General features: G+C 44.5%; 1 protein-coding gene across 2 annotated transcripts in view; it reads left to right on the top strand.

The window, feature by feature from the left end:
- Window positions 1–3,935: 3,935 nt before the first annotated feature.
- The window catches only part of SLC38A8 (solute carrier family 38 member 8), a 34,449-nt gene continuing 14,684 nt past the window's right edge, over window positions 3,936–23,700 (top strand). For both annotated transcript variants that reach the window (XR_010787075.1, XM_066582209.1), the window contains exons 1-4: window positions 3,936–4,163; window positions 6,634–6,832; window positions 7,416–7,572; window positions 22,936–23,037. Coding sequence is in view for 1 of the 2 variants with exons in the window: in XM_066582209.1 (XP_066438306.1) it covers window positions 3,975–4,163; window positions 6,634–6,832; window positions 7,416–7,572; window positions 22,936–23,037 (647 nt within the window). In the remaining variant the exon portion in view is untranslated. The remainder of the gene's footprint in view (window positions 4,164–6,633; window positions 6,833–7,415; window positions 7,573–22,935; window positions 23,038–23,700) is intronic.

The following is a 23,700-nucleotide window of genomic DNA, read 5'->3' as shown; positions in this document are numbered from 1 at the left end:
TTTTTCGTTGCGGTTTTGCCGCAGAAGAACTGTTTCTGCAGCAAAACCGCTTCAAAGGTTATTGTTTGTCTTGCAGATTTTCCGCAGCGCTTTTTTACTTTTGCAGCATATTTTGGTGCGGATTTTGCTGCGTCCATAGAGGTCTATGGACAAAAAAGCGCTGCGGAAAAGTCAAAAGAATTGACATGCTGCGTCTTGAAAAACCGTGCCGCAGTCGCATTTCCACACTGCGGCAGTGCGGAAAAAATCCGTCCCGTGAGAACAGATTTTTGTCCAAACACATTTGTACTGCATTGCACTGCAAACGCAGCGGTTTTGCCGCAGTGCGGATATGCAACGGCAAACCGCAGCAAATCTGCCCTGTGTGAACCCAGGCTAAGGGTCTGTTTAGACCGGCTGATTTGTTGTTTGAATGACTGAACGATGTCGGACTCGCTCATGCAGGCTGTTTTTTTTGGTCTTGGTTTAATTTTGGATTTTAAAAGCCAAAAGTTGCTGTCTTTTTGTTAGCATACTATTACAATCCAACAATGTTTTATTTTTCGTATAGCAACAATTATAAAAAATGTGTGAATGTTCTTAGTTGTCATGGCAACGTTTGTTTAGTAAACTTCATTGCAGATGACAATTGATAATAATAGTCATAATAATAATGACTAATAACTCAGACATTTTTTCACCATCCCATTAGATCATATAATAATAATTTTTATGCTTTATCTCCCTAATATTATATTTATAATTCATTACTTTTGATAATCTGGAATAACATTAACATAAATTTGTGTTTCCTAACTGGGATTCCCCAGAACTTGGCAGCAGCAGCACGATCTGTCACTTCTACAAAAGGTATAGCAAACTAATTTCAGTCTTTTCACAGATGCTTAGCAAACCACTCATCAAATTTCTGCTATTTGGCTTTTTCTCAACACTCAAATCACGTCCTACATTTTATCTGATGGAAAACTTATTTTAAGTTCAAACGACCGAAAATGAGCGATAATTGTTACATGTAAATGCGGGCATCGTGCACTTTTCGTTTGAACAATGATTTTATGGTGAACTTAAAATCCATCATACAGACACTGAGAGATAAAGTGTCTCTCAATAGACTGAGCTTGTCTCTCAATAGTCACTGAGCTCGGTCATTGACTGCAGCAGCCTGCTTATGGGACATCACAGGCTGCTACAGCCTGTAAGAAATTTGTCCGCAAGACGACCCAAAGCTACGGTGGGAAATGTGAATATAAGCTCTTTATTATTTTTTTCCTATGATTTTACAAAAAAGCTCTACTTCGGACAACGCCTTTAAGGGTTAATACGAAGAAACTGACAACTGTCTCAAAAATCCTCCAAACATGTTAATGAAAGTCCTCTGAACCCACCAATTTTGGTGGATCTGGCCAGCTGTTGCAAGCTGTTGCTGGGGGAAAGAAGGATCAGGCACACTGAATTTCAACACTTAATCCTTTGTAGATAAGCTGCCACCAGAGGTGTCTCGCAGTGAATTTCTTCACTCACCCCATGGAAAACACATGAAAGCTTGGCCCAATCAAGCATTCATGTGTGTGGGGGAGTCGGAGGAAATAGCTGTTGGCCAAAGCCCATGGACACCCACATCAATGTGACAAAATTAAAAGCCCTTTTACACGCGGCGATTATCGGTCAAAATTCATTCAAATGGCTGAAAATGATCAATAATCGTTACATGTAAACGTGGGCAGTCTGGCACTATTCATTCAATTATTGTTAGCCAAGGTTTTTAAGGCTGGCATAAAATCCATTGTTTGACCGCTGGAAATTCTTTCAGTTTGTTCAGTGTTTCCAGGGGCTAAGCAATGGCTTTGTTTTTCTTTGCATATTCAATGAGTGCAATGTTTTACTCAGCTGTGAGGCGAACAATGGAATGTCCCAACCAGATGTTTGCTCAGCAGGGCAGAGTGTTCAGGCAATAACAATCGCATAAACACACGCCCAGCTGAGCAACCAACTAGTGGAGAAAAAGACAGATGATTACTGCAATTAATTTATTCAAAAATGTCAGCAGCTTGCTTGAAGCTCATTGAGTCGTGTGGCAGTTTTAGCGATTATCCTTGCGTGTAAAAGGGCCTTAAGAGTTGGACTTGTTGGACCTGTGTCTTTTTCAACCTTTGAACTATGTAGCTAGGACTCCGCTACTAGTGGCATAATTAATACTAACAGTAGACATCATGAATGTTCATCTCTAGGATTCAGAGTTATCACATCATGGAGACCCTTGGTTGATGTCACTGGAGTTTCCTCCATTTTATCGGAGGGGAAGGCCTCCGATAAAATGGCATTTCGCTGTGGGTTTTGGAGCAGTTTGGCTGCTGGCATTCCGCTGTGGCTTTCTCTCCCCATAGAGAGGCCGCAACGAAAAAAAAAAGAATTGACATTCTGCGGTTGTCACTTCCGTGCCGCATCTCTGGTTCTGCCCAGCTTTGCCATGATGGATTAGCTGCTCTGTGTGGACGAGATTTTTGCACGGGCGGATTTGGCGCACAGAAATTCCGCACGGAATTTCCACGGCAAATCCTTCCCCTGTGAACCCAGCCTATAGGGGTTTTCCAGTGAAATACTATTGATGACCTATCATTAAGATAGGTCATTGATATAGTTGATCGGCTGGGATCCATCGCTTGGGACCCCGACTGATCAGCTGAGTGGCCACATGCTGTCAGCACTGCAAATACACAGATGTCGGAGTGTAAGCCTCCGCAATTACAAGCGCATGAACGGCATGTCCTATCTTTCAGCGTTCCTTAGAACAATGCATCACCCATTGTTTTCAATAGGACTGTAAAACACATTGCATGGCATGCGATGCAAGGTTTTCTATTGCAAACAATGGGATACGCTTGCCGATCCTCGACATCATAGCTGAAAGCTGCTCTGGAGGATCGCAACTTCACAAAAGTGATGGGAGGTATTTTTCCCTGAAAAACGCCTTGCATCGCCGTGAAAGCACGCGTTAGCGAGCGCAATACTGGGCCGAGTTCCGTGGGTTAATATTGCGCTCGTCCATGTGTAGGTAGCCTAAGAAAACGGATACATAAGTGTTATAAACTTGCAATCTTGCAGCTTGTCAACATACCCTCAGGAAGATAACCCCTTTTTAAATGGAAACGTTAAAGATCAACTCTAGAGGGATTTGGCCCTAAAAACATCAGTGCTTTCAAATGCACAAAATGACTGTACATATGCCAATTACATTGACTATAAGAAAACCCTTTAATAATGACTCTTAGCATTATTTGCTATTGTAATTTCTGAAATTTTCTCTATTGATTTAAAAAAAAAAATCTAATTTAAATAATGTAGCTTTTAAAAACTCCCCAGAGCACTTTTTGCTTAGGTTGTACTTATTGACTTCAGTGGGGCAAAACATGTCATGCAAAGAAATGTAAATCTTAATGTAGTTTAGATCTGCCTAGTTTCTAACATCAATGTAATATATTTTACAATGTTGCACCAGACATTTTATGACATTTGATTAGAACCTTAGTGTTTACCCTTTAGTTGGAAATCTCTTTAACCGAGTTGGAGTTGTCCCCAGACACAAAGTCCCACTATCATGAGAGTTAATATGTCTGTTTGCAGAGAGGCTCCTATCTAACCACACACACACCCTGTCAGTATCTCACACAACCCTGTGAGATCAGTTACTTAATTCTGGAATCTTGCTAATTAAACTTGCAGAACTTTCCTCTTGTGAATTAGGGACAGTCCTGAAGCTTGTGCTGACCAGTGATTGGAAGGGCGCCCCCTCCCTCTCTTGTGTCTCTGGTGTGTTAATATGGGTAATTGGAACACACCTATTTAGAGTTTCATCTGAGAGTTCAGGGGTTAAATTAGAACAAAAAGGCTAGAATTATGGGAGGTCTTCCTGGTTAGGTTAAAAAGCTCATACTCAGTCATTGTCCTGGGTCAGTTTCCAAAAAAAGGACTCAAGGATGGAGGAACTGGCTAGGGAGAGCATTAGCTTGCTGTCCAAGTCCGGTTCGGAGTTTGGGACCCCTGGTTTATCTTCCATGGGAGCCATATTTATCATGTTAAAGTCTGCATTGGGAGCCGGACTCCTTAACTTCCCATGGGCATTCAACAAAGCAGGTGGGATGCACACGGCTGTCATGGTGGAATTGGTAAGTCATGGTCTCTGGATGTATGTCAGTATTTACCATCGCTGCTTCCTCACTGTGGGGCCTCGTGCATCTTAAGGGATGGTGATTTTTGGTGATTTGTCACTGCAATTATATGCCAACATTTCTTATTGGTCATTGCTCTGTATTTGACAGCAAAATTCTGGTATCTGTCTCTAAGAACATACCGTACTTGTGCTCACTATGTGTAATATCTTACTACGACCAAATCCATGAACATCTACTATCTGCAGTGAGACTGAGCATCATTTCTGGAATTCTATATCAACCCATAGCTGGTGATTAGGTTAAGCCTTGTGCCATAAATCCTCATGCTTCTTTTGAAACTGCTATAATGTATATTATGAATGGGAGAAATACAAGTTTATCTATCTAGGAGAGGTTTTATATAAATGGGTATTGTACTACAGCTAAACTCAGTTGTTAAGGAGCTTGTATAATGTCTGTTAGTTCCCGGAGTGCTGATCTTGGGGACTACTTTATATCTACGTTGTACACCCTTCATGGATTAAGGCATTTACAGTAAAAACACAATTTCCCCTCCACCAAAGTCACAGTCCCCTGAGATTAGCGCTTTGCAGGCAATACTTCATGTTCATGTAAGCATGGTAAGTATCTAGCTTACACAATATTTTATTTTAAGAGCTTATTTAATGCAAGTGACACTTTCACCACTGGGTTTTAGGCATGGTTATGTGTGACTGCATGTTTTTTAAGATCGGTTCATTGCTTTCTTAATTGTATTGTCTTCAATTTATGAAAACCTTCTATGGATTAACATAACACCTTCTTTTCATCCTTCATATATTAACTGACTTCTGTAGGATAGAAGAATATATCTTTGTATGCACTGTAAGCCCAACTTTATTCTTCCCTGCTTTCCTGATCTGATTATTTTTATTCATGTATTCAAGCTACTTCTCTATTAGACTTGCATTTCGTATACAATGTCATTGTGGTAAAAAAGAGAATGAGTTGTGTCATTCCACAATTCGCTTAACATCACAGTCCAGAATCACTCAAAACAAAGACACTTAAAGGCATGGCAAAAAAAGCAGAAGGGCGTTTAGCTTACCTGTATGAACACTGCAATGTAATCTCTGTGTGTGGAAACCAGTTGTCTCTGCAGATGTACGGACCTGGAGAACGTCCAGCATGTCAAGAATCGCATGAAAAAGTCTTATGCAAAATACGAATACAAAACATACAAAGGTCTAAAAATTTCCTATGTGTGTCAAGCAATAGCTTGGATTCATGACCTGTATTAAAGGCATGCGTTCTGAAAGCAAAAAGAATGATGGTTTGGATTAAAAGGGATTTTTGGTTGCCATATCTATGTCTGGATGGATAGATGGATGGATAGATAGATAGATAGATAGATCTTATTAAATTACAAATGTAGCACATTTCATTTTTCTGTTAGCTCAAATTGAGAAGAAAGAGTTTTAAAACAATTAACTGTATGTCGATTGATGTAAGCTTTTTATTACAAAGCATTAAGAGCATGCTCAGATGTGCCGACCGTTCATGTATATGAGAGCATGGGCTATCTAAAATGTATGAGCCGAGTTACCAGAGCAGTGCTTTATATTCACAATCATTCTACTCAATCACTGAGTAGAATGAAGCCCATAGAAAGGATTACTGATCACAAGTAGTCAGCGTTGTAGCTAAAATTCAAAAGTCCCCAGTCCATGGGCGTTGCGAAGTCCCGCGGCGGGAGCCGCCACCCGGGAGCAGGAGCCAGCAGATGGATCTCCGCGGTCAGCGTATCTGACAGATAGGCTGACCGCGGAGAATTACCGGCCGCGAGCGGAGAATCGCAAGGATTCTCTGCACATTGACACGGGGCCGGCGCTTTTCATAGCAATGCTGTGGAAAGCTTCAGACCGCGTGATTCGCTGGCATTTTACCACCGGCGAAATCACGCCCGTGGACAAGGGGGCCTTATAGCAAATTCAGGACTTCCCCTAAACTGAACTGCAGTAATGCAAACCGCAGCATATTATTGTTACAGCCCTTTTACGTGAGCCGATAAATTGTTCAGATTCCCGCATCCAGCAGATAATTATCGTTCAGCGTAAAGGCATGCCTGACTAAACCACGAATGCAAATTCATTCCCTTCCCATTCATCATTCTGTTTATGCATGCAGAAAACTGAACAACAGATTGGCTTGTGTAAACCTCTATGAACGACTGCCTACTTACTGTGAATGGAGGCGGGTGGCTGGAATGATCCCCGACCCGCTCCGACTCCACTCACTAGCAATGATTATCACTGGGACAACCTGTCAAGCATCTGTGCCCGACAGATCGTCCCATGTAAAAGGACCCTAACTAAGCAATGGATAACGCACAATGCAGAACCCATATAGTAGAGATAAACATTGATTTCACATTCCTTTGTCCATAATCTTACATGTTTTTCTTATGATCTTTCTTTATGTTAAGGTTTCCCTCATCTTTTTGATCAGTGGGCTGGTAATCCTTGGCTACGCCTCATCCATCAGCAGTCATTCTACATATCAAGGTGTGGTTAAAGATGTTTGTGGCCCGGCTATCGGACAACTCTGCGGAGTCTGCTTCATATTCAATCTCTTCATGATCTCTGTAGCTTTTCTCCGTGTGGTAGAGGACCAGTTGGAAAAATGTAAGTTATAGTTTGTGGTACATTTTATGTTCAAACTCCTACAATAAAGACTGTATATGCCAAACCACAAGCATAAAAAGTAACATAAAAAGGTTATATCAATACGCATGATCTGTAAAAACAGCATAAAAAAGAACAGCCGTACATAAGACAATACAGGAGCTGATCAAGGCAAAGTGTAATAAGTCTATGGAATGGTCATTATAACAATATGTAATGATAAGGTTATTGGATATAAGATCATGACTATAAATACAAGAATAATAATCACATATGACGCACCATAATAAATGCAGACCAGTAGAGTGGACGGCTCTGCCCCCCCCTGATATTACATTTGATACTTGTGGTCAAGCCATATACCATGTGCTATGTATAGGACATGGTATATATTCATATATCATGTCCTACCATAAATATGACATGGTATATGAAGTAACATATACCATGTCCTATTTATGGTAGGACATCGTATATGTTACTTCAATATATGTTTTGCTATAGCTATTTTGCCCTATGCTATATATATGTGTGTGTCTTCTATGAACTGTTGTATGTTTAATGGCATTTTGCTTCTACACAGTATGTGAGACTCTTCATACAAATGTAACAACAGACGCCATGGGGGGAAACCTCCGACCATGGTATCTAGATGAAAGATTGGGCATGAGCCTCCTCTGTCTGGTTGTGATCCTTCCACTCTCCATCCCCAAGGAAATCAGTTTTCAGAAGTATACAAGGTAAGTAGCTGCCATGCACAGATAATGTTATGGCATATCCGTTACATATTTCTGCTACCGTAGTAGTTTCATGTAATAAGCTAATCCTAATAGGTAACATCTGCATTTTGCTGACAGCTGTGTAACACAATTGTTAGATGCCTAATTTTAAAAAAACTGTTATCACATGCCCCTATTAGGGAAATTTAATTTGATAGAAGAAGGTCCATAGTGGAGCGGAGAGTATCTACAAAGAGCATGACTCGCTCTGATAGACCTGTCCTTTTTTTGCATTTCACAGACAATGCAGTAATTAAATGGACCCTGTATATCTGTAAATGACCCCTGTGATAGTGCTGCAAAGGAAACAGAACACTTACTGCCGGGGGCCCCCTCAATTACAGCTGATTCCGGGAGGGTCCAGCAGGGGAGCACTTTGTGATTAAAGGATCCTTCTAAAAAGTAGGATTGTGCAGAGGAAATAAACCCCTTTAAACTGTAACTGCCATTTATTGTTAAGTCAATATCTCCTGACCGGGACTTAAGGGATGAGGTGAAAGGGATGCCCCCGCCTGCTGTGACAGACTAGGATGGTGGACTGACACTGGGACGCAACATGGGGAACACAAAACATCCAGTCATACACTTTGAATCATGCATACCATTCATGCAGTTTCATACACACGGGAGCATTTTTAAATTAAGCATTATTTACTTTAAGGGAATAAATTATTTTAGCAAAATAACCATATTTAAATTATTTTAGAAAAATAAGCATATAGTTACTCCCGCACATGACTAGAACATTATAATGTTACATAACATTCTCAATATGAAAAAACATTAGTAGACTTTGAAACAGGTGAATAACTGTGCAGTCCTTTTTATGAAAAGAGGCTTAACAAGGGAAAAACAAGAGTCTTTTACATAAAGAGTCCATCTTTAGGTGAGGAAATGGTTATGGGACTGGAGCAGGGTAGCAACCACCACCTCCTGGACCTCCTCACTCTCAGTCGGTGATTGTGATGGCGGATGACGGTCTGGTACTTACAGGAACCTCCACCACCGAACTCTCCGAAGAACTGCTGTGCAGAAGCCGTCTGACTTCCTCATTGCACTCGGACACAGCATAACTGGCAGTAGAGAGAGAGGCCTGCATGGAGTCTCCCCCTGAAGATGTAGTGTCCCAGATTGTAATTGGAGAAGCAACAGGTCCCCGTTGAGGTTGCCACAGAGGCGGGTTAGACAGAACTTGATGGTTTCCGGCAAAGTAAAGGGAAAAATTGTGATCCTCGAAATCGATCACAAAACATCTTAGGAGATCAGGAAGACAATCCTTCACTACAGCATTGCAGCGATGGATCAGTATCCAAGGGGGTTACTCCGCTTGGGCAGTGACGTCTTCCCATCTGAAGGTATACAGGGGACGAGTGGGTTTTGCAGCATCTCCTGGCTCTGTCTCTTTGGTGGCCACATCAGGTGGTGGAGAAGTGGGAGAGCTGCTAGATAGCAGTAGAAGTCGCAGGTTTTCTCCCCAGTAGCAAGGCTGCCTTCTGGGAGAAGCTCCGGCAGGAGCACCTTCAAATCAACGCAGCCATAGATGCCTTCTTACAGGATCCATCTCTACATAAGCGGTGTCACAAGTGTTCCACTTTGAACAGTCTACAGCTGCAGATAACTCCATCTCTAGTGGACGGGTTTCAAGGCATGAAACTTCTTCAACTTCACTTATTTTTCTCTTTTTACGTACCTCTGCAGTATTGCAGGTGAATTGGTGTGGCACAGAGGAGATGATCTGGTTCGTGACACCATAAAGAAGTAGGGCACTGCACCATCCCCTAGGGTGACTCCGGACACAGGGCTTACGCTGAGGAGCTGGGAGGGTCGAGTGGCCACAGTGGCACTTACCAGACTCCCCCCTGGAGTGACACATGTAGCCTCAGCCAGAGCAGCGCTGGGCCTCTTCCGGACACCCTTAGGAGAGGAATGGCCAATAAACATAGGAACAGGGATAAGGTTGTCACGGGTGACGCCACCGTTCCGTTACCCACCGGAATTGCCCTCAGCGGTAAATAAAGGAGCTGCAGACTGTGTAACATACCTCAGGTCCCTGGGAATGGTCAGGGCCTGGCAAAACTTTACTTGATAAACGTGATAGAAGGCACAATTGCAAAAGACGGCTGTGCAGGCAAAACAACAGATTTGAGATCAGGGAGGAAACACAGGATGGCACCGGTCCTGCAGTCTCCGTTATCTGACAGGAACCGCTCCTAGCAGGGGAACTCTCCACAGAAGGATAGGCGAAGGGTCACTCCATAGATATTCTTGAAGTACAGTACCTCTGCAAGGGGATCTTGCCCTTTTCTGGACACCCTCACTCTCAAACTCTCTCTCTTTCTCTCTATTGGCTCCTGACATTAGGGTCCTCTAGAGACATTTCTTCTTCTTCCATTCTTCACCACATGAGGGTTGAAGGTACCCTCATGTGGCTGGCACTCTCTCTCTCAGGAACCCAGAAGAACAGAACTCCGAGACTCCTCGCTCACTCATACTTTTAATCTCTCACATACCATGTGACAGGACATAAATTGATACATTTGCAGGCATCTCCTAGTCTCATGCAAACATTAACCTCTCACTTGCTGCAGCTGTGCAATACACATAACAAGATGACTAGACAACTTTGCACAGTGCATTTACACAAAAGACATTACATGTATGACATTTATGGAGGGGCCTGAAATATACATTATGGGCCACTGCAGTTGCTCTTCTTTCCCTGCAGTCTTCTAAACACCCTTACTGGCACTCTCTTATCTTCTGTTAGACACTGGGAAAATAAGCCAGACTCTTCACAGGTAGCTGCATTCATCTTCTCTTCACAGTGTGCATGGCTGGCAAAGGAACGGAAGATAAGAAAAAAATAAATTCCAAACTGTCTAAAAGCCAGCAGCATTAATACAATGCTATAATGTGTATTGATGTGTGCCATAAGAGTTAAGTTGGAAAGCAGCTGTCCGCATACTCAGCGGTTGCATTCGGCTATGCGGCTGAAGACAGATCGTCCTTAGCATTGTTTCTCAGTTGCACAGCTGAATATGATGGAGGCGGCCTTTCAAAAACGGTTTCCATTATGGCCTCATGCCCACGGTCGGGTCAGATTCCGCCTGCGAAATATCACAGCAGAATCAGACTCAGCGCTTGCAGAGACCCCATACTCACCTCTCTGGATCTGCAGTGATAGTGTCGGCCGGCAAGCATGCGCAGTGCAGCGCATGACGTCCCGGTGCTGGGTGGTGATGCGATTTCCCGTGATATGTCTGCTGTGCTCACAGTGAAAGTATCGCAGGACGGACGGCTTCCATTGGCTGCCATGGAAGCCATCCGTGCGTTTTTCCGCACAAATTAGAGCATGCTGCAATTCTTCCCCACGAGCGGAAAATTGCAGTAGATTTCTGCTCGTTGGCAGGGGACAATCGATTACCACAGCATGTCTATGGACGGTTATTGATGTGGAATTCACGGCATGTGTCTGGCCGGGAATTCTGCAGCAATAATCCGTCTATGGGCATTAGTCCCAAAAGCAACCTGATTGTGTTAATTGAATAAAATGCAAAAAGTCTTAAAATCGCCTGCTTCTTACTTAAAATAACTATAAATGACAGATACGATGTCACTGCATTTAAAATGAATGTCCAATTGTGAGCTTCAAAATGATGTGTCTGCCTAATGATATGACTCTAAGGACTCCTGCCACAGTCAAAAAGTGATTTACAGAAAACAGGACATAGCCTATTAAAAAAGAGCAAATACCACCAAAACGTTTTCAAAATTTTCTGTTAGAGCCTTATTTAAATAATGACATTTCCATATGATAAAGCCTCTTTAACACAACTGTCCTTACTTGTACATCAAAACTTTTGAAATGTGGTGTTAAAATGTATTTAGTATGATAACCTTCAAGCATACATTATATTATGTACTACAGATTTGCCCTTATATCTTCTGTGGAATAAAAAAAAACCACTACAGACTACAGCTAGCAGGACAGAATAATGTCAGTGGATATATCACCGGTTAGTTGGTCAGATGCCTTTAGGCTATGTTTATTCAGTGTATATAACTTAATTTTAGCACATAAAATCTAGGTCGTTTCAACCTTTTTCTTGTAATTTCACATATCTCCAAGCAGTACGTTGTCCCAAATAAAAAATGGAAACCCAGAGATGTGACCCAATTTACAGTATTTTCCATTGCATGGTTATAATATATGGCAGTGCTTGCAGTAGCATTAGAATGCACTGATCTGAATACAGTATATCCTCTGTATAGTCCTGTTTTAATTGCCTTCAGTCTGCTTATAATGGATTCCAGAATTACCTAGTTTTCAGCATCTTCTACAGTTCACTCGGTTGTGAGCTTTTTCTGTGCTCTGAACTCTTACTTAAGTAGGGTTATATACCACACTATGCAAATATATATTCTGCACTTATATATAATGTGTGTGAAAGCCTTTACTGACTGACTGACTCACTCTCCCCTAATTCTCTAACTTCACGGTGTCATACAAACATGAAATTTGGCAGGAGCATTCTTTAGGTCCTTAATAGGAAAATTAAAGGGGTCACAGCTTGTTATGCAATGCTAATTGCTAAAGTAAGTGTACCCCTATGTAATGTAACTTCCCAATGTTATACAAGCGTGAAATTTGGCACAAGCATTCTTTAGGTCCTAAATAGGAAAATTAAAGGGTTTACAACTCGATTATTCAATGCTAATTACAAAAGAGGTTAGGAGGAAAGTACAGAAACAATACGGCCCTTTAGTCCACGTTATCTATATGTCACCGATCCTGGAAATTGGGTATACTCCAGAGGAGGTAAAAGGTAGGGGTCTCTCCACATACTCTGGCAGACAGTAATAGGGCTTAGCATAGATGCACCCCACACAACATCCTCATGGGTGTCACAATTATGTACCTCTGTGTGGTGATCCTAATGGCGGACGGCCACACAGAAAAAAGATGTCTGTAGTGTGAATGGTTACCTGTTTCAGTAAACTGGGAAGTTGCATGCTCTCTCTCTAGCTGGAAAGGACTCGCACCTTGCCTCTCCTGAATCTGCTGTGAAATCTTTCATTTATGTCATAATCTGTGCGCAAGGGTATGTCCGATTGCTTTATATCAACTGAATCGACTCTATTTGTTACCATATGTATTTTCCTCATCACCTCCCCCAAATAGTTTTCTCCCTCTCTCATTTTAGAGAGTCCGATTCTACCACCCCCGCTGCATTATTCTATGATGGCCTGCAGTTCTCCCAGACCCCCAGATCGGATGACAGGCGCGGAGTAGGCATCATCCTCTCGCCTAACTGTACCTTCCAGGTCATTCCCTCGGCTTCCTCACTCACCTTCCAGTCATTTGAAGTCCACACCTTGCGACTCTTCCGGCCATTGCCCCTGCATGTTGCAGTCATTTAGTGACATCCAGGTCCCACCCGCCTCCTCCTGGACCACCTCGCCGCCTGGCTTCGCTACTTCCTATCCTGTGAAATCCCAACCCTCATCCTTGGCGATTTCAACATCCCTACTAATTACCCCAGCTCCTCATCTTCCTCCCAGCTTTTAACACTTACCTCCTCCCTCGGCCTATCGCTAATCTCTGACTCCCCCACTCATAGACATAGCAACACTCTCGATTTTAATCTTCCTCTGTCTCTGCTCTGCCTCTCACTTTACTAACTCCCCCCTTCCACTCTTAGATCACAACCTTCTCTTTTTCTCCAGGAGGCACCCTAGCATCTCCCCTGACCCTCCAATCTATCGCACCTCTAGAAACCTCCAGTCCGTCTGCACTCAACAGTTCGCCGAGATCATTCAGTCCTCCCTCTTTTCTATCTCTTTCCTCACCTGCCCTAACCTGGCAGCCAAACACTACCACACCACCCTCAGTAGTGCCCTGGATAAAGCAGCACCACCCGTGACCCATGCCATCAACCGCAGACCACAGCAACCTTGGCTCACGTTCCAAATGCGCTTCATCCAGTGGTGCTCTAGGTGTGCCGAGCGGCTGTGGAGAAAATCAAACCCGCCTGTAGACTTCGTCCACTTCAAATTCATGCTTAAAACTTATAACCTAGCCCTTCACCAAGCCAAACAAGTTTATTTCACCTCCCTTGTCTCCTCACTATCCCACAACCCCAAATGACTCTTCAAGACCTTCCTCCCTCCTCAGCCCCAAAGAAAAGACCCCTGTGATGGATCTGACTGCTGGAGAACTAGCTGCCCATTTCATAGACAAAATTGACAACAACCAAAAAGAAATCTCTGAAAAGTCCACGGCTAGCCCTGATCCCACTCTCCTCAGCACTGCATCCAGCACTTGCTCACTTTCTACGTTAGAACCGATGACAGAGGAAGAGGTCTCCAGGCTGTTTTCTGCTGCTTGCCCCACCATCTGCGCTAGCAACCCTCTCACCTCCTCCGGTCCCTTTCCCCAACTCTCATTACTCACCTCACCACAATCTGCAACCTCTCCCTAATCTCTGGCTCTTTCCCCTCCTCATTTAAACACTCCATCATATCCCCTCTGCTTAAAAACCCTGGACCCGACTGATGCTGCCAACTACCAACGCGTCTCAAACCTCCAAATTACTAGAACGCCTGGTCTACTCCTGCCTCACATGCTTTCTCTCTGACAACTCACTCCTCGACCCCCTCCAGTCTGGTTTCCGCTTTCTACACTCGACCAAAACTGCCCTCACAAAAGTATCAAACGACGTGTTGATGGCAAAGTTAAGGGGTGACTACTCCCTATTAATCCTCCTTGACCTGTCTGCTTCATTAGACACTGTTGACTATGACCTCCTTCTCACTATGCTCCGCTCTATTAGTCTAAAGGACACTGTTCTGTCCTGGTTCTCCTCCTACCTCTCTGACCACTCTTTCACTGTCTCCCTTGCTGGCTCTATTTCCTCTCGCTGTTGGGGTACCCCAGGGCTCAGTCCTTGGTGCCCTTATCTTCTCTATTTATTACAGCCCCAATTGGACAAACCATCCATAAATTTGGCCTCCAATACCATCTCTACGCTGACGACACCCAACTATACACCTCTTCTCATGAGATCTCTGAACCATTCCTCCAAAATATCACCATGAAACAATTAGGACAGCGCTCCACTGCCAGAATGGTGTATTCTGATATATATTAGATAATATAAAAACGGGACTTACCCGGTGTCTAGCGGGATCCCCTTCTGGGAATCTACTAGCACCTCCACGTCCCAGTGAACCTGTAATCAATTTACTGTAGGGATCTTCTGGGTCTTCCTTCTTATCCTGTCACTGCAGGAGAGCTGCTAAATACGTACTGTGCCTACTATATACGCACAGGCACAACTGAAGAACGAATTGTAAAGTGAAAAAATAATATCCAGCGCTCAAAGGAATATGTTCTGGATCCTCCTTTACCCCCACATCCAATCTCTGGCCCAAACATGCCACATGAACCTCAGAAATGTTGCTAAAAAAAATAGATTATACCTACCCGCTAATCGGGTTTCCAGGAGTCTCCACGACAGCACTAATTGAGATTGCCTCCTCCTGATAGGACAGGAACATACTGAGAGGTTAAAAGCTCCCCCACTACCCCACTTTCCTCAGTGGATTCTAACGAATTGCCGGGGTAGGAGCTCAACTTAAATTTTTACCCTAACTGGGTTTTTTTTTTGGACAATTATATTCTATAATTTCTTTCCTATGTTCTTGGGGGAAGGTACAGGTACAGGTGCTGTCGTGGAGACTCCTGGAAACCCGATTATTGGGTAGGTATAATCTATTTTTTCCCCAGTCGTCTCCACGACAGCACCAATTGAGATGTACCAACTAAAGTCTTTTCCTAGGGTGGGATTGCTGCCGAGAGGACTTTGCGGCCGAAGGCCATGTCCTTGTCCTGCTGCACTTTTACCCTATAGTGTTTAATGAACGTGTGGGGCTTCTGCCAGACTGTGGCTTTGCATATCTGCTCGACCGAAGCTGAGCTATGTTCGGCCCATGAGGATGCTACTGCCCTTGTAGAATGGGCTTTAAGCGCTAAGGGGATTTCCTTCCCGAGTGCCCTATAGGACTCTATAATGGCCAGGCGGATCCACCTGGCTATGGAGCTTTTTGCTGCTTTACTCCCTTTGTTTGGGCCACTGAACTGGACGAACAGGTTGTCGTCCCGTCTCCAGTGGCTTGTCGCATCTATGTAGCCTAGGACTGCTCTCCTAACGTCCAGGCAGCTTAGGGTTTTTTCTTCCTCGTTTTTTGGCTTACTAAAGAATGAGGGAATTATTATATCTTGGGACCTATAAAAATGTGATACTACTTTCGGCATGAAGGCAGGGTCCGTTTTAAATACTAATTTGGTGTCCGAAATTTTCAGGAACGGGTGGCAAATGGACAAGGACTGCAGCTCGCTAACCCGCCTTGCGGAGGTGATGGCTATTAGGAAAATGGTCTTGATCGTAAGCATCTTTATCGGTAGTGCTTCGATCGGCTCGAATGGTTCCGCTGTCATGGCCCTTAGGGCCCAATTAAGGTTTCAGTCTGGAAAAAGGTTTATGGGCCTAGGTCGTAGTCTCGCTGCTGCTGTCAGGAACCTGCTGACCCATCTGTTGTCCGTGAACTTTGTGTCACATATGGCGCTAAGGGCTGCGACCTGGACCTTCAGGGTACTTGGAGAGAAGCCCATCTCTAGACCCTCCTGCAAGACCTCTAAGATCAAAGGAATATCCGGGATAGAATCCCGGGAATCCCTTCCCTGTCTCCATGAGGAAAACCTTCTCCAAACCTTCTGGTAGATAAGGTGGGTCGTCTTTTTCCTGCTGGACATTAACGTTTCTACTACTCTCTCTGAGAATTCCTTCCCTCTTAGTGAGGATTCCTCAAGAGCCATGCTGTTAAGTGGAGCTTGTCTATGCCCGGGTGGTTCAGTGGCCCCTGTGATAGCAAATCTGTCCAGGTAGGAAAGGTGACTGGGTCCTGGATGCTCAACATTGTCAGAAGACCGAACCAACTTCTCTTGGGCCAGAAAGGGGTCACCAGGATTAGCGTGCATACCTGGGTTCTGAAATGTTGTAAGACTCTGGGGATCAGCGGATCGGAGGAAAGGCGTATGCCAGCCCCTCTCCCCAGTCCTGGCCTAGGGCGTCTGTTGCTGTAGGACAATCTCCTGGCCGGAGGGAGAAGAAGTTGCTTACTTTGGCGTTCTCCCTGGTTGCGAACAGGTCCAATTGTGGGGTCCCCCACCGGTTGGTCAGGATTCTGAACGCTTCCTGGGAGAGAGACCATTCTCCTGGGTCTATTTGCCTCCTGCTGAGAGAGTCCGCTTTTTGGTTTAGCGTCCCCTTCAAGTGTGTTGCCGTGATCGAAAGGATCCGGCCCTCTGCCCAGTAGAAAATTTTTGCAGGGCGGGAGACCTTGTGCCCCCCTGGTGCCGAATATGGGCGACCGCGGTGGTATTGTCCGACAGTATCTTTATATGCTGGTTCTGTAGCGAGTTTCCTAACTGCTGTAGGACCCGCCATACGGCCTGTAGCTCCCTGTAATTTGAGGATTGTTCTCTTATCCTTTGTGGCCATGGGCCCTGAAGGAACTGGTTCCCCACATGCGCTCCCCATCCCCAGGTGCTTGCGTCCGTTGTGATGTGCGTGGCTGGGTTCTGTAGCCAGTGGACCCCTCTCTGCAGGTTCGCTGGGGATGTCCACCAACGCAGGGATGTTTTCACTGCGTTTGGGATGTGCATTCTTGTCCCTAGAGAGGACTGTTTTTTGTCCCACGTGGATAGGACTGAGGCTTGCAGAGCTTTGGTGTGAGCCTGGGCCCATGCTACTCCTGGAATGCATGACGTCAGGCTTCCCAGGAGAGGCATGGCTTCCCGAATTGTGCATGATCGTCTCCGTAGAAAGGTTTTGACCAGCCCTCGGATTTTTTGTATTTTCTCCTCGGGCAGGCAGGAGCATTGCGATTCTGAGTTGAGTGTTATGCCAAGAAACGTTTTTTTCCCTGTCGGGGTCTAAGCTGGATTTTTTCCAGTTTATGATCCATCCTAGGGACTGGAGAAGTTCTAGCACTATCTCCAGGTGTTTCATTAGGAGTTCTCTGGACTCTGCTATTATCAAAATATCGTCCAGGTAGGGTATTATTAGGACCGACTTCTTCCTCAGGTAGGCGGCTACCTCTGCCATAATTTTGGTGAAAATTCTGGGAGCTGAGGAGATCCCGAAAGGCAGGCATCTGAATTGATGGTGCTCTATTCCTTTGCCCATATCCACTGCGAACCTTAGGTATTTCTGGGACCCCTCGTGGATCGGCACGTGGAAATAAGCGTCCTTTAGATCGATGAATGCCATGTAGGCCCCTTTGGGAATCAACTTTATTGCTGAGATGGACTCCATTTTGAATTTCCTGTATTTGACGCAGGCGTTCAGAGGCTTCAGATTCACTATCATCCGCTGTTTCCCGCAGGGTTTTCTTACTAGGAAGAGCCTGGAATAATGGCCATGTGTCTCCTCGTTTCGCGGTACGGGGGATATTGCCTTTAGTTGTTGCAGCTCCCGAACGCTTTGCCTTAGTAGGTGTAACTGTTGCCCTAAGCCTCCCGTGGTAACGAATTTCCTTTTGGGGAGGGACACCAGTTCTATATGGTATCCCTGCTGTAAGATCTTTTGGGATCCATGTGCCTTCGCAAATCGCGGCCCATTGATCCACAAAGCTCCCCAGCCTTGCCCCCACGGGGATGGCGTCAGGGTCTCTGCTTTGGCTCCCCCTGTTGGGGGTTAAAGAGGATATTCCTTCTTCTGCCCCCCCTTGGGGTAACTCCAGCATCCCGTCTTCCCCTTGCCTCGGTAGGTCTCAGGCTGTTGCACTGGAGCCCGGAAGAAGGTCTTCCCTCTCTGTGGTTTTTCTTCCGGGAATCCCCTCTTTCTGTCGGCCGCCTTCTCCAGGATCTTGTCTAAATCCGGTCCGAACAGAAACTGACCGTAGAACGGGAGGGCGCATAGCTTGTTTTTAGAGACTAGGCCGCCTGACCACGACTTCAGCCATAACACCCTTCTGGCTGAGTTAGACCGGGCTGTAGATTTCGCCGAGAGCTTGACTGTTTCGGCCGTGGCATCTGCTAGGAAATTTGTTGCCATCCGCAGGATAGGGAGAGAGTTTAGGATCTGTTCCCTTGGCATCTTATTGGTTAAATGTAGCTCCAGCTGTTCTAGCCATACCCCCAGAGTCCGCGCCACGCAGGTGGCTGCGATCCCTGGCCTAAGTATGTTTGCCGCTGCCTCCCATGATTTTTTTCAGGAGGCCTTCAGCTTTGCAATCCATGGGATCTTTTAATTGTGCGGTGTCCTCGAAGGGCAGGGTCGTCCTCCTAGCTACTTTGGCTACTGGGACATTTACCTTGGGTACCTCCTCCCAGCTTGCGAAAACTTCCTCCTCGAATGGGTACCTTCTTTTTACCCCTGTAGCGGAGAAGGAACCTGTGTCGGGTTTCTTCCACTCTTTTTGGATGATTCTAGTGATATTTTTGTGGACAGGGAAGGTATGCCTACACCTCTCCCCCAGTCCCCCGAATATCTTGCAGGGTGCGTGGTTCTCTGGGCTCTTCCATTTTTAGTGTAGCCCTGACCGAATTAATTAGTTCCGTTAAGTCCTCCTGATGAAAAAGGTACTTTTTGTAGTCTTCATCATCTGAGGACTCCTCGGCCGCCGGTTCCTCTTGCTCCGACCCGATTGAACTCTCGGAGTCGGAAGGCTCGTTGGGAACATACGCCTTTTTCTGGCGCTTAGCTGGCGGCGCTATCTGCGACGTTAGGGCTGATCGAACCTCCACTTTCACCAGCTTCCTAACGTCCTCCATGAATCCCCCCGATTCCTCTTTGACTAGCCTAGCTGCGCATGCCTTGCATAGAGGCCTCTGGTACGTAGCTGGCAGTCTCGTCCCGCACTCCACGCATTTTTTGAGTTTTGTTCTCGGGGGAGGGGACGTCTTTTTTATCCCCCTGACAAAAGAGAGCATTTTTTGCAGGTAAATATGCAATTTTCCATACACAATACACTGCATTTTGCATTTGTATTTTTGCCGCACTGGCTACTTACGGCCGCTGAGGCTGAGGTTTCAGCTGTCTCTGGTGCTGGAGCACTCATTACTATACCGGTGCTGCAGACACCTTGCGACTTGTAGTGCTGGTCCACCTTCTGGCTTCTCGCAGGTTCCTTTTTTTGAATTTCGTGCTCCTGCGCTAAGCCCCGCCCCCTCCGTGCGCCTCCTGATGCTAGCGCGATGACGTCATCGCGCTGGACACGTGACGCGACACCCCGCCCCCGCCGTCAAAGGGCTTCCTGGAGCGCCGAGCTGTAACTCTGCAAGGAGGAGGAGGGGGACTGAGGCTCCCACTTTGTACCCCCCATGGGCCGCCACGGGAGGAACCTGGCCCGGGGGCTACCACCCCATGTGGCGTCCTGGGAGTCGTCTGGCTTGGAAGGGAGGACAGGCTGACCCACTGCCCTCCGATCCGCCCGTGAGTAGATTCTGGCTGGCTTCTCCACCAGCCTCTCTCAGAGATCCTGCCTCCTGGCAGGACAGGAAGACACTGAGGAAAGTGGGGAAGGGGGGGAGCTTTTAACCTCTCAGTATTTTCCTGTCCTATCAGGGAGAGGCAATCTCAATTGGTGCTGTCGTGGAGACGACTGGGGAATACATCTGTTCCTCACCACGAACACGCTAAAGACACTCGTGGTCGCCCTCATCCACTCCCAACTTGACGACTGAAACTCGCTACTCATCGGCCTCCCCTGCACTAGACTCGCTCCACTCCAATCTATACCTAATGTGGCAGCTAGGCTCATTTTTCTATCCAGCCGTTACTCAGACACCTCTGCACTATGCCAGTCGCTGCATTGGCTGCCCATCCATAATCTATTTCCAAGTTTTTTCTTTTGACAAGCGGTTGTGGGTGGTATTTTTTCATATTACATTTCTACATGAGATATGTTCATGCATTTTTCCAGTCATAGATTAAAAAAATAAATAAATAAAAAATACAAGGAAAATGTATGAAAAATTGCTAAATTTAGAACATAATGTGTTTAGACAAATACACCAGTGACCCAAAAAAGTACAATCAATGATGAATAACTCCACAAGAAATAGACTATTTTTATTTAGTCTGTTTTACACTTCAATATTGGCTTGGAGCTAACATCTGCTGCAACATTTTTTTTATAAAAACAAAACGAAAAAAAGAAATGCTGTAAAAAAAGCAATGTTTTGACGAAAAAATGTGATGAAACCACCTAAAGGTTGCATTCACACTTTATGGTAAAAGTGCATATTTCTCAAGCAATTTCATGGTAATTGTGTTTTTCACATATTCTCATGAACTTCTCTATAGGACAGTAGATAAAAAAACATATTTTAAATGTTTACAAAATAAAAAAAAATAATGAAAAACACAGCTTTTTTTATTTTTTTGAACAAGTGTTTAAAAAACGTCACCAACAAAGACCACACACTGGACACAAATAATACCAAAAAGCCACATTTTATCAATATACATTTACAGTCCATACAGTAAGATACAACCAAAAACACAGAAGATAAAACAAGGCATGTAGTCCCTTGCATATGTATTTCACAAATAAATACAATCTGATAGATACCAAACTAGAACCCCCTAAAAGTGCATCAAACTACAATATAAATTAATATATCATACATATATACTAAAGTGCCCGTGCTCATGCAATAATCTCATATAATCACAAGTCCTATAAATAGAGATGAGCGAGCATACTCGCTAAGGACAATTACTCGATCGAGCATTGTCCTTAGCGAGTACCTGCCCGCTCGGAAGAAAAGGTTCGGCTGCTGGTGCAGGTGAGAGGTGAGTTGTGGCAGTGAGCAGGGGGAGCGGGTGGGGGGGAGAGAGATCTCCCCTCCGTTCCTCCCCGCTCTCCCCCACTGCTCCCCGCCCGCCGCCGGCAGCCGAACCTTTTCTTCCGAGCGGGCAGGTACTCGCTAAGGGTAATGCTCGATCGAGTAATTGTCCTTAGCGAGTATGCTCGCTCATCTCTACCTATGAACACATAAATATCATAAACTGCAAGTACATCTAATATGGCATACAAAAACAGGGAGAACCCACTACGCCCAACATGCATTTCACTAAGGCTTGGTCTGTGTTAACCGTAATGCAAGGGACTACATGCCTTATCTTCTGTGTCTATGCGTTTTTGCTTTCATCTCATTATATGGATATTCCGCGTGTTGTGCTTATTGGTGAAACATTTTGTATGCATATAGGACTTTCATAGAAGCTTACATAACTTTTACAGGTGTTTAAGCCTGTGCCTAGGAACCCTAAGCCATCTATCACACATGCCGTTTTGATATGGGTGGATGATTTGGGGGCTTATATTCTAGGTAATTAGCTTTTAATACCAAATTCATATTTTTGCTCTTTTGAGTCCATTATGTGCAGACACCAGCATTGCACATCACATGCATGAATGGATGTCTTTATGGTATTTTGGAGTAGGTTTTAGTGTTTAGTTCAACCGTAATACATTACGCACTTAGGAATCTAAGATTTTCTATTACAGTCCAGGTTTTTTATATATCGTGTCAAATGCTTATGGAGCAATGCAAGCAGACAAGCCTGCTAACTAACCTGTCAAATGTAATTGCATACCCATACACCTCTCCCAAATTACGTACCAGTGGCAAATGGGTGTCAGACATTGAATCAATGTTCTTGTGTCACTGCAGTTTCTGCTTATTTCAGATGACTTTACAGAATAAGTTGCCGTGTGTACATGAGGAATAACACTATTTCTGGCCATTGTATGGCTAGAATCCTACATTTTCTCCCATTTTTTCCCCCCTGTATAGGTGCTGCTAATTCTCAGTTTTCTCTGAGCTGGTGGCTGGAGACTATATACTATGCACTCCTTTATACACTGCTCACAGAGAAAAAAGATTCTACTCTCTAACTCTCTGTACCTCACAAAGACATATCATCATGGAGGACAATAAAAAGCTGTACTGAGCACTGGAGCTATGATTTCAGCAGCTGTAACACAATAAATCACGTAGCTGCTATTCTATACAGAGACCTCCAGTAAGAAAATGCATAGCCTGTGAGCGACATGTATCTATACTGTGACATGTGTTGAATGCAGCATTACAAGAGACTAGTTTTTGTTCTTGGTATGAAGGACAACAGTGCCCATGTTTATAAATGAGTTAAGATGGCAGACTGTAGACTTTTTTTTTTGGTAACTGGGATTCTGGGAATTATAGTTGATACTGATGTTTCTTTTCTTTTTTTTATTATCCTGCAGTATTCTTGGAACATTGGCTGCTTGTTACCTGACTGTGGTAATCATTGTGAAGTTTTACCTGACAGAACACAATGTTCTCCATAGACATGAATATCCCTCTAAGTGAGTATATGGGCCAGAGCCTTCCAAATAAATACTGTTCTTGTACGCCCTGTCCAAGCTCTAATGAGTTTGCCCACAAATCAAATTTGGAATTCACTTATTTAAAGAGCTTTACTGGGAATACAGACAAAAACCATTTAGTTATGTAAAAGACGTAAAGAAACAGTACAGGATGGGATGTAATCTAACTAAACTATTCCAATTTAATGGGGTTGTACTAAGAAACTTTAATCACCTATTCATATGATAGATGATAAAAGTCTAATTGTTGAGGGTCTCAGCACCGAGACCTCCACCGATTCTGAGAATGGGCATCCCATGACCCCCTCTTCTGTCACTCAGGATGCTTCTCTCACACACCATGTATACATCAGACTGAATACATGTGTGGCTGACAATCCATTATTTTCAATGGGGCTAAGTGAAATAGCCAAGAACTTGTACTTGGCTACCTCTGGCAATCCCATTGAAAATGAAAGGACTTCACTGTGCAGCCATCACTCCATTCAGTCTCCTTCTGACTATGGGGGGTGCAGTGAGCCCACAGTGAAAAGTGTAAGGAATGGGGGGGGGGGGGGGAAACACAGGGATCACCTTTACCTGAAACTGTTGCTACTCGAGGTAATTATTTTTATAGGAATCAATGTAAATCCAATTAATTTG

The sequence above is a fragment of the Eleutherodactylus coqui genome, chromosome 11 (assembly GCF_035609145.1).
Source record: "Eleutherodactylus coqui strain aEleCoq1 chromosome 11, aEleCoq1.hap1, whole genome shotgun sequence".
Taxonomy (NCBI): Eukaryota; Metazoa; Chordata; class Amphibia; order Anura; family Eleutherodactylidae; genus Eleutherodactylus; species Eleutherodactylus coqui.
Note: the sequence above shows the minus strand (reverse complement) of the source record. Positions and strands in the feature narration are given on the sequence as shown.